Below are 14,092 nucleotides of genomic sequence, written 5' to 3'. Positions count from 1 at the left end.
CTGACATTGTAAGATCTGACTGGATTAGCTGCATGCTTGTTTCTGGTGTGATTCAGACACTACTGCTGCCAAATAGATCAGCAGAGCTGCCAGGAAACTGGTATTGTTTAAAAGCAAATTAATATGGCAGCCTTCATGTACTTCTCACTCCAGTTGTCCATGCAGCCTCGGTCCCCTCCTGTTTTAAGGCCTTATAGGCATTTTTTTTTACCACTTCATTTTATCTCGAACCTTTTTACTCATCCATAGAGGCCTTTTTTTATTCCTAAAAGTTTTGTTTCCATATGGGATATATTTACTACAATGTGTTTCTAATACTTTCAGCCACAGCCCCTGAACAAGCATGCAGATCAGGTGCTCTGACTGAAGTCAGACTGGATTAGCTGCATGCTTGTTTCAGGTGTGTGATTCAGCCACTTCTGCAGCCAAAGAGATCAGCAGAGCTGCCAGGCAACTGGTATTGTTTAAAAGGAAACATCCATATCCCTCACAGTTAAGGTTACCTTTAAAACTGTAGGATGAGCTGGGTGCATATTAATATTCAATAATACTGCATGTATTTGGGGGCCTGTGCGGTAGGCCTGAACGATTTCGGGAAAAAAATTGAATTGAGCGATTTCTGTCCGTAATCACGATTTCGATTCGATTCACGATTTCCTTCAACTCAAGCTTTGTTTCCCATCTGCGCCTCTCTGTCCTCCTCTCTCTCTTTGTGCACCCCCTGGGTCTCTCTCTGTGCCCCCTGTCCCCCAAGCTGCAGCACTGCCGTACATATCTTCCAACACGAGTCCAGCGATGCCCGTCTATTCACTTCGCCTCCTGCAGGCCCTAATGGGCGACAGCACACTTCCTGTATGTCACATGAACCAGGAAGTATGCCGTGCACAAGAGACGGTGAGAGAGGACAAAAAGCATTCGACTCCTGCCAGAAGGTATTTCCAACACTGCCAATGCTGCGGGCCGCACGTGCCGAGACTTGGGGGAAGTCGATTCTTTAAACCTCCCCCATGTGGAAATAACTTAATCGCGGAACTTGCCACTTTGACGATTCAGAAATTGTGAGCTTGGTGATCACGATTTCGGTTTAATTTCGATTTCTCTTTCAGGCCTACTGTGCGGGGCTCAGTATTTCTCCTCCACCTCTCTCCTGCTTGGTAAACCTCACACTTTGTTAGTGTCTGTGGACGCCTTCCTGCTCACTCCACCTATAAATAGCGATCTTTCTTTCTCCTGCACTTCTTTCTCTTCCCTCTTGTTGTGCTGGTGTTCTGGTTGGTCAGTTCTTTCTCTGTTCCTTCGGGTGATCTAAGGCCTGTTTATTTTGGGTCACAACTGGTCTGTATCTTTATCTTCATAATTACTTAACACAAGAGCCTGCACTCCTCAGTGCTAACATTTTTCACCCCCTTGGGGCTGATGCAGGAACACTCACAAAAAAAGGTGCCCATATAAGGGAAGATCATTACATAAATAACAAAATGACCAATAACCAATGATTGAGTGGTCAGATAATTTCAATGTATTGTGGACTTATTCATTAAAAACAATAAAATCCTGATTCATTAAAATCTCCCTGAATATTTTCTCACTAATATTATAAATGGGAACGTTTGGATTTATAGACGTTTGGATGTTTGTTACTCGATCACGCAACAATGGCTGAATGGATGTGAATGAAATTTGGCACACACATAGTACATTACCTGGAATAACATATAGGGTACTTTTTATCCCCATAACCAAAAAGTGGGCGGAGACAAATACAAATTTCACTGGGAAGATATAAACTGCTGCCCTTCTTCACTGTTAAAGAGGAGCTGTTGGGTATAGGGTCTCAGAGAAAAAAAACACATATATCAGTAGCTAAATATTGGCTGTACTTACATTACATATGCATTTCACTGTCCACATTTGGATTTCACAGAATTTTTATATAGTATTTTCAGAGATTTATGCTCCTGACAGCTCATGGCAGGTTCCATGTTTGTCTGTCTTGTATGAAGCCAATTGTGATGTAATATCCTCCCTTACCCTGCTTCCTGATGATTCGACTCACAAAAAAGATCAGGATCAAAGATCCTAATGGTTCATGATCCGGACAACACTACTGTGCGGACTCATGCAGTATACTCTAACGGAACATGTGCCTTGTGAACAGCACATTGATTTTTCAGTGTTGTGAGCTGGGCTGCAAGTTACAAGCTGCTGTAACATGAGCCTGTAACTTCTCACTGTGAAAGCAGCCTTAGGGCGGGATAGGGAAATGAAAGGGAGGACCAAGGGAGTGCAGTGGGGAGAAGAAGCAGCCCCAGAATGCTTTGCAGTATCTATTATGCGGCCTGCCGGCCTCCTTAGGAGCTTGGGAATAAAGAGCCTTTCTGTTCAGCAAACATCAAAGTAAGAGAGATTTTTAACTTCAGTATTGCCTTTTTGGCTTCCTTCTAAACTGTTTAACACAGGAGAATAGAGGCTTAAATTAGCTTTTGCAGCCTGACAGTTACTCTTAAAAGGCAGGGTTCTCAAACTTTGCACAGTTGGTCATTGGGTGACTGGGATTAATATTCAGAAAAGTAGATGGCGCCTACAAAAGCTAATCAAATTCACCTATTGATTTTCAAGGGAAATATTTAATTGCTGCCATTCTTGCACTAATGGCAGAGGCCTCAAACCTGGTACAGTTGGTCATTGGGTGACTGGGGTTCAAATTCAGAAAAGGGGTGGAGCCACACACATTCAATCAGATTAGTTTCATTTCAATGCAGATTATTGATGCCAAAGACCACAAAGCTCGCAAAGTAGGTCTTTAAGTAATTGTGTGTTAGCGTTAGAAAAAGCGGGCAAAGCCAACACCAGCCATATACATACCCAGGAAACTCCGGACCATCAGCTAGTAGATAAATAACACCCCTCCCATAACTGGTGCTATGATAATAGATCACAAAAAGATGTATATCTGTTATATTGATTGGGGACAATCAAAAAATAGTGCTGCTCCAAAACACAAGAAAAGTACAGCTGCAAATTGAACAAATACAAAAAATCTCAGTCCATTTGCAAAAAAAACCCATTATGAATTCATACAGTGTAATAAAAGTGTCAGGTGCAGGAAGCAAGTAAGTGCAATAGATTAATTGAGGTAGGTATCAGAAAGATTACAGTACAAATAGTGAAGTGCGGTAGTGTGTGCAGGGAAAAGTGTAAAAGAGATCGGCTCACCAAGGAATCGCACCAAGAGAGGAACCAGGGAGAGAGGGCTGAGAGGGCATCCCAATAAGCAATTGGCAACAGTTATTTCCACCATGAATATTTACCCAAACAGACTCCACATCTTCACAATCTTCAGCCATCTCATCCTTCATGGCAGCTGTAAAAGAGCTTTTAACAAAGAGACAAACCCCTCCACCTTTTCTCCCTGTTCTATCCCTCCTAAACACATTGTATCCCTCTAAATTCGCTATCCAGTCATGTCTTTCATCCATCCATGTCTCTGTTATTCCCACAATGTCATAGCCTTTGCCAATCAGAACGAATTGTAGTTCATCCATTTTATTTGCAAGACTCCTAGCATTGGTTACAATGCACTTAATATTTTTACCGCCACATTTTTCAATTTTTGGTACATTTAATTGGCTACATGAAGGTTTAACTACCTCTTTACTCTTTACAATGTCCCCACCCCACCCCCTTTTCCTCCTCTATAATACTAATCTCCCATCATCTGAGAAACACAGAGACAATGTATTCTGTCAGTTTGTGTGTTTCCTACAGATGTATCCAGTAACAGAACCCCACTAGAGAGATGTACAAGTCCTCTTTATTCCCAGGATTGTCCACCTAGATACCCCTATATCTGATAAACACGTAGGGACAATGTATTCAGTAAGTGTGTGTGTTTCCTGCAGATGGATCCAGTAACAGAACTTCAGAAGATAGATGTACAGGTCCTCTTTATTCCCTGAATTGTCTACAGGAAGATCCCACCATCCCTCAACATTATCAGGTAAGTGGGACTGAAGGTCTTTAGAGACACAAGACTTATATTGTTCTGTGTAGCCTCAGCTTATCATTTTATGCTTTTAGGGTGAAGATCTGTTAGGTGTAAAAGTTGAAATAAAAGAGGAAGAAGTAACGTATGTGAGGAGTGATCAGCAGTCTATGGAGGAGGGTGACAAGATGAGGACAATTAAAGAGGAAGGAGAAGAGACGTATGTGAGGAGTGATCAGCAGTCTATGGAGGAGAGTGACATGATGAGGTCAAGTAAAGAGAAAGAAGAAGGAACGTATGTGAGGAGTGATCAGCAGTCTATGGAGGAGGGTGACAAGATGAGGACAATTAAAGAGGAAGAAGAAGAGACGTATGTGAGGAGTGATCAGCAGTCTATGGAGGAGGGTGACAAGATGAGGACAATTAAAGAGGAAGAAGAAGAGACGTATGTGAGGAGTGATCAGCAGTCTATGGAGGAGGGTGACAAGATGAGGACAATTAAAGAGGAAGAAGAAGAGACGTATGTGAGGAGTGATCAGCAGTCTATGGAGGAGGGTGACATGATGAGGACAATTAAAGAGGAAGAAGAAGATACATTTGTGAGGAGTGATCAGCAGTCTATGGAGGAGGCTGACATGATGAGGACAATTAAAGAGGAAGAAGAGATGTATGTGAGGAGTGATCAGCAGTCTGTGGAGGAGGGTGACATGAAGATGATTAAAGAGGTAGAAGAGACGTATGTGAGGAGTGATCAGCAGTCTGTGGAGGAGGGTGAGATGATGGGGACAATTAAAGAGGAAGAAGAAGAGACATATGTGAGGAGTGATCAGCAGTCTATGGAGGAGGGTGACATGATGAGGACAATGAAAGAGGAAGAAGAAGAGACGTATGTGAGGAGTGATCAGCAGTCTATGGAGGAGGGTAACACAATGGGGACAATAAAAGGGGAAGAGACGTATGTGACGACTGATCAGCAGTCTATGGAGGAGGATGACATGATGAGGACAATTAAAGAAGAAGAAGAGATGTATGTGAGGAGTGATCAGCAGTGTATGGAGAAGTGGGATGTTATGGTAAAGATTAAAGAAGAGAAAGAAGATGACACTTATAATTTCAGTGACCAGCAATCTAAAGCGGAGGATATAATGGTGGTGACAATTAAAGAGAAAGAAATAAGAAGTAAGGAAAAATACTGACAGTAATTACTTTTATATTCATATGTTGCAATATGCTGTTTTATCATACACAGATTGGTCACAGTAGACTTACGCTAGGTACACACGATGCGTTTTTTTTTGGTCAATTTCCCGCTCATTTCTCTTAGCTTTTATTTTCAATTTCCATTTACTTCTATGAGAAATCGAGCAGTAAAACGATTGAAAGTAATATTGGACATGACATGAAATGGGACTTCAAATAAAGTACTTTACATAGTAGTCTGCAGTCCTAATCCAATCACCCATTTTCACATACAATATTAAAATATCAAATATAAATACCCTGCCAGTGAGGAGGAACTGATTGTCACTCCACGCAGGTCAGGGGACCGATGGGTTTACAGTATACAGGCCCGATACGGGGGCAATAGTGGTCGGATACTGGATGATGCCAGTAATGCTCCACTCGGCTGTTTTTATTTATTTTTTGGGAAACTGAATGTCAATCCACCCAGGACAGGTGACTGATGGGTTATATAGTACTATCTGCAACAATCACTCACAATACAGGCAGCAGTAGTGGTTGGATACTAGATGATGCCAGTAGTGGTAGTGAAGGATTATTGGGTTATCTAGTCGGTGTATTACTATGACCAGCAGACCGGTCTCCAATGGCTAAAATCTGCACTGGACACAGAGAACTGCAATATAACAATATATAAAAAAAAAAAATCTTATGAGGGGTATTGTGCAAGGTACTGTACCACCAGCAGCAATGTGCACACCCTTGTCCAACAGCTAAAGTTAGTACACTGAACTGTGGACACACACAGAACTGCAATATCAACAATATCAAGAGAAAAAAAAAAGCGCTTATGAGGGGTATTGTACAAGATACTGTAACATTAGCAGCAATGTGCACACCTAAGTCCAACAGCCAAAGTCAGTTCACTGGACAGTCAGACATACACAACTGCAATATTACAATCTCAAGAGAGAAAAAAAGCACTTGAGAGGGGTATTGTGTAAGGTACTGTACCACTAGCAGCAGTGTGCACACCTGTGTCCAACAGCTAAAGCCAGTGCACTGGACAGTCAGACACTCAGAACTGCAATAAAACAATATCAAGAAAACGAATGTACCAGCCCTTTATAAGGGCTCTTGGGTGCTCAGGATGCTGTACTAACAGCAAGAAACTTCACTGGAGACACAGAGCAGAGGCCTAACTACCGCTCTCCCTAATAGCAATGCAGCTCTCCCTACACTCTTTCACAGTAGCTACAGACAGAGTGTAAACTGGCTGCCGTGCTGGAGATTTTATCCGGGGGTGTGGTCCAGGAGGGTGTGCTAGCTGATTGGCTGCCATGTGCCTGCTGACGGTTGAACACGCCATGTGTTCCCCTGCCGGAAGTGAGTGCGAACACACCTTCTTTGCCAGTAACTGTCTGCTGGTGAACAGTTCAGGCTTTTTTCAGACAATATCTTTATTTGTACAATTGGAGACAAGAGAGAGATAAAGGGACAATACAGGGGGCATATGAGTGACAGTAGGATGCAATGGTAATAAGAATGTGTAAGTGACACCACATTGCTCTACAAACATAACACAGTTTTCTTGCTATAAGTACATATAGGTCTGTTGTCACAGGAATACCACATTGCTTCCATTGTCTCATCAAGCTCTACAATTACTGCTTTCCATGTATGGCTAATGCTTTAATTGTAGGAATGGTCAATGAGATAGAAATAACTCTGAGATGGTGCAAATGGTATGCTAATTATATGCAAAGTTATGCAGCTGCATCATTTGGTCCATTTCTAATCTGCATAAACCAGGGCTGTGGAGTCGGTCCAAAAATCCACCGACTCCGACTCCGACTCCGACTCCTCAGTTTAGGATTCCTCCGACTCCGACTCCGTCTCCACGACTCCGACTCCTCTAATTTGCATATTACAATTTTGTTGATTAAAAGTATGTAACATGAAATTTGTCTCTTAACTGCCAACGCTTAGGAATTTTACAAGACAACTGAAGTGAGAAGGATATGTAGACTACTATATTTATTCCCTTTAGACTAAAACTAGTCCTTGGTAAGAGTACTTGTAAAAGGTACAAACCGGAACAAAGAACATCTATCAGGCCCTAGGCAATGTAAGTGTGGGTACATGTAAGAATGATGTGCAGGTACTCTGCAGGGGAATGAGGAGATTGTAAACAGACAACACCTCTGTGTTCAATGTGCACAGCATTCTCAGTGGATTCCCTGCAGCTCTGTGGGGAGTGCATATGTAGAGTATAGTACTACTGTGTAACAAAGTAAACCTGAGACAGATGAAATTAAAGTTTTATACATACCTGGGGCTTCCTCCAGCCGCCTTCAGGATAATCAGTCCCTCGTTGTCCTCATCCGCCACCTGGATCCTCTGCTTTGAGTCCAGGTACTTGAGCCAGTCAGGCGTAGTGCGCATGCACACACTCCGCCGCCAGGAGCATACTACACCTGTGCAGCACTATTGCGCAGGTGCAGAATGTTCCTGGCTGTGGGAGCGGCATGTGGCCGGACAGCGCTGACTGGCTGAATTACCAGGACTCATAGCAGAAGATCCGGGTGGTGGAGGACAGCGAGGGACTGATTAGCCTGAAGGGGGCTGGAGGAAGCCCCAGGTATGTATAAAACTTTACTTTTCATCCGTCTCAGTTACCCTTTAATTTGTAGTCACCAAACCAAATTTTAACAACATATCAAATTATTTGATTTCATCAGCAAAGGGAGTGCATACATTTGCATAAATCAGCATCAATGCAGAATTATTTCCATCTCGTTGACCATCTCTATTAGTGACACAGCTACACATCAGGCTTTATTCTTACAGCATAGATGTTATTTAGTATATATAAGAGATTCCTGTGTACACATCATATAAACAGTCACAATCAGATATGTATATCTGACCTTAAAAATACGGGGACTGCTTTATTGAAGCAGCACAAGTAACTAATTTTGATTGGTTTATTTCATTTTTGTGGACTAAGCACAGCTATTACTGTATATATACTGTATATATCCATTATTTTTCATGACTATTATCTGAGAAATAGAACATTTTATCATATTTTCTATTTTAATTACAGTTACAAATTCATTAGGAGTCGGAGTCGGTGCATTTTTTCCCGACTCCGACTCCAGGCACCCAAAATTGCCCGACTCCACGACTCCGACTCCACGACTCCGACTCCACAGCCCTGGCATAAACTTTGCAACAACTTGGAGTTATCAGCAGCTCACTGACCATCCCTAATGATAATTGTTCCTCCCCTCAGAATTCTCTAACAGGAAGTAATGATGTTTCTCTATTTGCAGCGCGGAGTCCCGGCATCAGGAATCTCTCAGAGACTCGTCTCTCTGTATCCACAGACTGTACAACGGATGATGATGTCACTGGACAAGAGTCTCCTGCACATATCCTGGTTACCCCAAATATTCCCCCATATTTCCCTCACCTGTCTAACCCTGAGAGGCCTCATACCCAGCACAGCTCTCCCCCCGCTGGAGGGTCTTATTCCTGTTCTATGTGTGGGAAATGTTTTATATGGAAATCACATCTTGTTCTACATAAGAGATCTCACACTGGTGAAAAGCCTTATTCATGTGCTGAGTGTGGGAAATGTTTTGCATGGAAATCAGCTCTTGTCAGACATAAGAGATTGCACTCTGGTGAGAAGCCTTATTCATGTTCCGAGTGTGGGAAATGTTTTTTACAGAAATCAGAGCTTGTCATACATGAGAGATCTCACACCGGCGAAAAGCCCTATTCATGTGCTGAGTGTGGGAAATGTTTTGGAGATAAGAAATTCCTTATCGCACATGAGAGAACTCACACTGGTGAAAAGCCCTATTCATGTAATGAGTGTGAGAAATGTTTTGGAGATAAGGGAAGCCTTGCCAAGCATGAAAGAACTCACACTGGTGAAAAGCCCTATTCATGTAACGTGTGTGGGAAATGTTTTGCAAGGAAATCTTATCTTGTCATACATGACAGATCTCACTCTGGTGAGAAACCATATTCGTGTGCTCAGTGTGGGAAATGTTTTGCAGGGAAATCTAATCTTGCAATACACAAGAGATCTCACTCTGGTGAGAAACCATATTCGTGTGCTCAGTGTGGGAAATGTTTTTTAGAAAAATCTTATCTTGTCAAACACGAGAGAACTCACACTGGTGAGAAGCCATATTCATGTGCTGAGTGTGGGAAATGTTTTGTACAGAAATCAGAGCTTGTCAATCATGGGAGATCTCACACTGGAGAAAAGCCATATTCATGTGCTGAGTGTGGGAAATGTTTTAGGCACAAACCATATCTTGCCAAGCACGCGAGAACTCACTCAGGTGAGAAGCCTTATTCATGTGCTGAGTGTGGGAAATGTTTTACACAGAAATCAACCCTTCTCAGCCATGAGAGATCTCACACTGATGAGAAGTCATATTCGTGTGCCGAGTGTGGGAAATGTTTTGCATGGAAATCAACTCTTGTCAAACATGAGAGATCTCACACTAGTGAGAAGCCACATTCCTGTCCTGAGTGTGGGGAGTTTTTTGCAGAGAAAGAAGACCTTGTCAAACATGAAAGTACTCACCTAGGAAGGCGTCAGTCCATCCAAACTAAGCTTTATACTCCTTCAGTAGATAATGATGAGCATATTACCAGTGACCAGTAACTGCCATCCGACATACGCTGGGAGGCGGTAAAACCCAGGAAGATATAACACCAAGTCCAAGGGGATAGGTCCGTGATCTGCAAACTTGGCTTTCCAGCTGTTAAGGAACTACAAGTCCCACAATGCATTTGCCTTTATGAATCATGACTTTGGCTGTCAGACTCCCGCAATGCATTGTGGGACTTGTAGTTCCTTAACAGCTGTAGTGCCACGTTTGCAGATCACTGGGATAGGCCAATCTATTTGATTGAATAAGTCCCCGCCCACAAAATGGAACCATATAGCATACAACCTGAAGTGTAGTAACAGCCGATCCTGTAATGAGCATCCACATGTAACGCGAACCATGTAGCCACAAAGCCATTCTCCTTAGTGAGGGCCACAGTTCATCTAACCCATCTAGTGCCGGTAGCTAAAGTTGCGTGCCTAGCTTTAATGCAATGATTGCAAAGTCCCTTCACCAAACTTCTGCAGCGAGAGAACACTTCACCATCAAGCTCTCGCTGCCACGTGGAGCCCCTCCCAAAACGTACCGGGCGCTCCAGGTTGTATGCTGGTGCAGCCGCATCAGTCAGTGCATTTCACCCCGCCTACTTGGAAGAACATTTTATAAAAAATGGTTTGTTGCCTGCGCTCCCCTTGTTAACCTCGGGTGTCTACTACAGTATATCTACCCTTCAAGAGGTCCTTCTGGGCAGGATGTTATTGGCTCCCTTCCATCGGTGGATACGATGAGTGTACTCCAGGATGGCACTGGTTGGCCACCCTCTATTGTTGTTTGTTTTGACCTGCTTGTATCTCATCTTATGTGGAATATTTCTAATTACTTTACTTTGCTTTACTATTGTTATAAATGGTACAAAAATAAAAGAATCTTTACAAAAATGGTGTATTAATGATAAAGATTATGGCTGAGGAGGAGACAATACAACTCACTGAAATGGAGAAAACAGTTGGTGGCATCTGCGAAGCCATTGGATGTGTATGGGGAGGAACCTGAATTCAAGGGATTAATTGATTTAGTAAATGAAAAGGTTAAAGCTAATAAACTAAAGTTTCAATGAGATGTACACGATTTTAAAAAAGGGGAGGTGTTTCTGGTCTGTAAGGATCAGCAAAGAGGTAGAAGTAGAACTAAGGGAGGGGCGTTAGCTGAGCCTCATCTTCCGGTTAGTCACAAGGCAATGCCTCTGCTTCAAATAATGAAGATCAGCAACACAAGGAGAAAAGGAAACAGGTGAAAGGTATATAAAGAAATGGAGAAGATGCTGTTACTAGACAAAAAGGCTTTTTAGTGAAAACAAGCCGAGGAAAGGTAGGCGGGGCAGGGGGGCTCAGAAAGAAACGTCACACAGCAGAGATAACTGAGCCTCAGGCCAGATATATTATTAAAGTGTGTCCGAAGTGTTATTAAAAAACAAAAACAGATAGGGCTTGATTCAGTAAGACAAATAGCATGCCTTATCAGAGTTAACACACCTTATCAGAGTTAACCAGCCTTATTATAGTAGCATAGCGAGCACTATGAACTTATGCCTGCTAATTGGCAATGACGTCCTTGTCCTGCCCTGAGCCCCTGTGGTTCCAATATCACTTTAAAGGACATTATCCCCGCACTTTAATTGGCCCAATAGGCTTAAAGTGATTGCACCCGCAGGGGCTCAGGGCAGGACAAGTGGAGCTCTCGTCATTGCCAATTAGCAGGCATACGTTCGTAGCGCTCGCAATGCTAATCTGATAAGGCGTGTTAACTCTGATAAGGCATGCTATTTGTCTTAGTGAATCAAGCCCCCACTCACCTAAGGAGAGGGAAGGCTCTGAGTACTATAGAGCATTCCCGTTTCGTACACTAAGAATCCAGTGCAGGAGATTTGGGCGCAGCTGGTGCCACCATAGGTCGTAATAGGAATTACTGCTATAGCAGCGCACAGAGTGTAACTTCAGAGCCGCCAGAAGACGGAGCTGAAGTTACACTTAAAACACTGTAATGGTGGCCTGGAGGGGGAATAGTAATTAACACGGCTGGGACTTGTGCGGCAGCAGGCTCAGCCATATACCAGCTGTATCCTGCACCCAAGTCTCCCAGCACTGTTTCATCTCGTACACTTCCCGTTCCACTGTTGTGTCCCCCATTAGCAGTTTCCTACCAATGAGTCAGAGACTGCTCTCTCTTCCACTGGGAGAGGTTTCGACAGACGGGCCACTCCGTACCGCACATGCACAAGCGCGCTCTCTCACATGCACAGTATGGAGCTGCCCATCTTCTGGAGCATTGGGGCTCCTGAAGGCTGTAAAAACCTCCTGCAGCGGAATACCATGCAGTCTTCAACCCTTTGACCTGAAACAGCTAACGGGGGACACAGGTGCAAAGCAGGGACCATAGGAGGAATGGGAATGCTCTATAGGACTCAAAGCCTTCCCTCTCCTCAGGTAAGTATCTTTTTTTTTTTTTTTTTTAAGAGACACTGAAGTGAATAAGTTTTGCCCTTTTTACCTTATTATTCGCTTCAGTAGTCTCAGCACAAGTAAACCACTGCATTCCCGCCACAAAACGAGGGGTTTAGACCCCCCCAAATCGCTGGGCAAACATCCACGACCAACTTGGTTGTGGATTTTACTGCGCTGAGAGGCAGAGCTTTCAGCCGCAGCTCTGCCTCTCCTGATGTCAATCGCTGTGCGGATCTACGCCTCTCCCCGCCCCTGTCTAGGAAGGAAGAGTGAGAGGGGCGGGGACGATTGACATCAGGAGCGGCAGAGCTGAAGCTAAAAGCTCTGCTTCTTTCAGGAAATGCAGGAGAGAAGCAGGCACACCCCAGGAGAGACGCAGGCACACCCTAGGAGAGACGCAGGCACACCCCAGGAGAGACGCAGGCACACCCCAGGAGACACGCAGGCACACCCCAGGAGAGACGCAGGCACACCCCAAGAGAGACGCAGGCACACCCCAGTAGAGACATACAGTGTTCCCTGGCAGTCTCATGGCCCCTTTCCCCTCTTCTATGCATTTCCCTGGCAGTCTAGTGGCTCCCTGCTACCCCATACAGTGTTCCCCATGTGGAGGTCGGGGCTGATAGAAATGCTATGTAAGTACCTTCCTCTAACATTACAGCGTCACTTCATCTGCCGCATGCTGAGCCGCTGTAATGGGTCCCAGGGGATGCAGCTCGGCAAGCGGCTGGTAAGTATTGCTCTGCTGCTCGCTCTGCAGGAATGCGGGGCATTGTGAGGGGAGTGGACTGTGGAGCAACGCCTCCCATCTAGGGACAGTTATGGGGGACCCAGGATTGTTGGGAGGCATGTAACCTGATTATTTTCCAGCTATGACCCTCATAGTAGAGATACAACCAGGTAAAACCTGCAGATTAAAAAAAACACTTGGCTGCAATTATCCTATCCTCCACAAGATGGCGAGCAGTTACAGCAGGAAGCACTGTTTGGCACAGACAGGAAGTTCGGGGTTAGAGTTGAATTGGGAGGATGAGGAGGGAAACCATTGCTGGAACTGGCAGAAGAGGAGGTAATAAGGTACATGACGATATTTGTGATTTTCCACACATCCAGTGACACCCCAATTCTCCATAACGTCTCTCTATCTCACCATGAACCAAGGGCAGCATATAGAAGGACACAAGGACCTCTACAAGGACATCATGATGGAGGATCAGACTCACATCACATCACCGGGTAAGAGGAGACTTTTATTGACATTTATTGTCAAGCAGAGAGCTGTAGGGAGGGTCCACCTAGATCCCCCATCATCTGATAAACACATAGAGACAATGTATTCAGTCAGTGTGTGTTTCCTACAGATGTATCCAGTAACAGAAACCCACCAGAGAGATGTACAGGTCCTCTTTATTGAGTACATTTGAAATCGGCGCCGGTAGACTTGGGCGCAGGATACAGCCGGTATAAGGCTGATCCTGCTTCTGCACAAGTCCGGGCCGAATTAATTACTATTCCCCCTCCAGGCCGCCATGGATAGTGGGGGAATGAAATAATTCGGCTTCCGGCGGTTGCTGGAAGCCGAATTATTATGATTTTTAAGCAACCTGACGTCTTCTGACGGCTGGCTGGATGGTGTAATGGTTAAGGGCTCTGCCTCTGACACAGGAGACCTGGGTTCGAATCTCGGCTCTGCCTGTTCAATAAGCCAGCACCTATTCAGTAGGAGACCTTAGGCAAGTCTCCCTAACACTGCTACTGCCTATAGAGGGCGCCCTAGTGGCTGC

The 14,092-nt window shown here is 44.2% G+C and overlaps 2 protein-coding genes across 5 annotated transcripts in view; one reads left to right on the top strand and one right to left on the bottom strand.

The window, feature by feature from the left end:
- The window catches only part of LOC137535386 (zinc finger protein 585A-like), a 764,031-nt gene that overhangs the window by 149,667 nt on the left and 600,272 nt on the right, over positions 1-14,092 (bottom strand). The window lies entirely within an intron of this gene.
- The window catches only part of LOC137535396 (zinc finger protein 585A-like), a 67,628-nt gene that overhangs the window by 41,903 nt on the left and 11,633 nt on the right, over positions 1-14,092 (top strand). For 2 of the 4 annotated variants that reach the window (XM_068257232.1, XM_068257231.1), the window contains 3 exons: positions 3,903-4,000; positions 4,081-5,164; positions 8,506-10,691. In XM_068257232.1, the coding sequence (XP_068113333.1) occupies positions 3,903-4,000; positions 4,081-5,164; positions 8,506-9,860 (2,537 nt within the window). In that variant the 3' untranslated portion in view covers positions 9,861-10,691. Of the gene's footprint in view, positions 1-3,902; positions 4,001-4,080; positions 5,165-8,505; positions 10,692-14,092 lie in introns of those variants that run through there. The other 2 variants (XM_068257235.1, XM_068257233.1) reach the window with 2 other exon arrangements.

This window comes from Hyperolius riggenbachi, chromosome 10, assembly GCF_040937935.1.
Source record: "Hyperolius riggenbachi isolate aHypRig1 chromosome 10, aHypRig1.pri, whole genome shotgun sequence".
NCBI lineage: Eukaryota > Metazoa > Chordata > Amphibia > Anura > Hyperoliidae > Hyperolius > Hyperolius riggenbachi.
The sequence above is the reverse complement of the archived record's forward strand: the minus strand, read 5'-3'. Positions and strand labels throughout refer to the sequence as shown.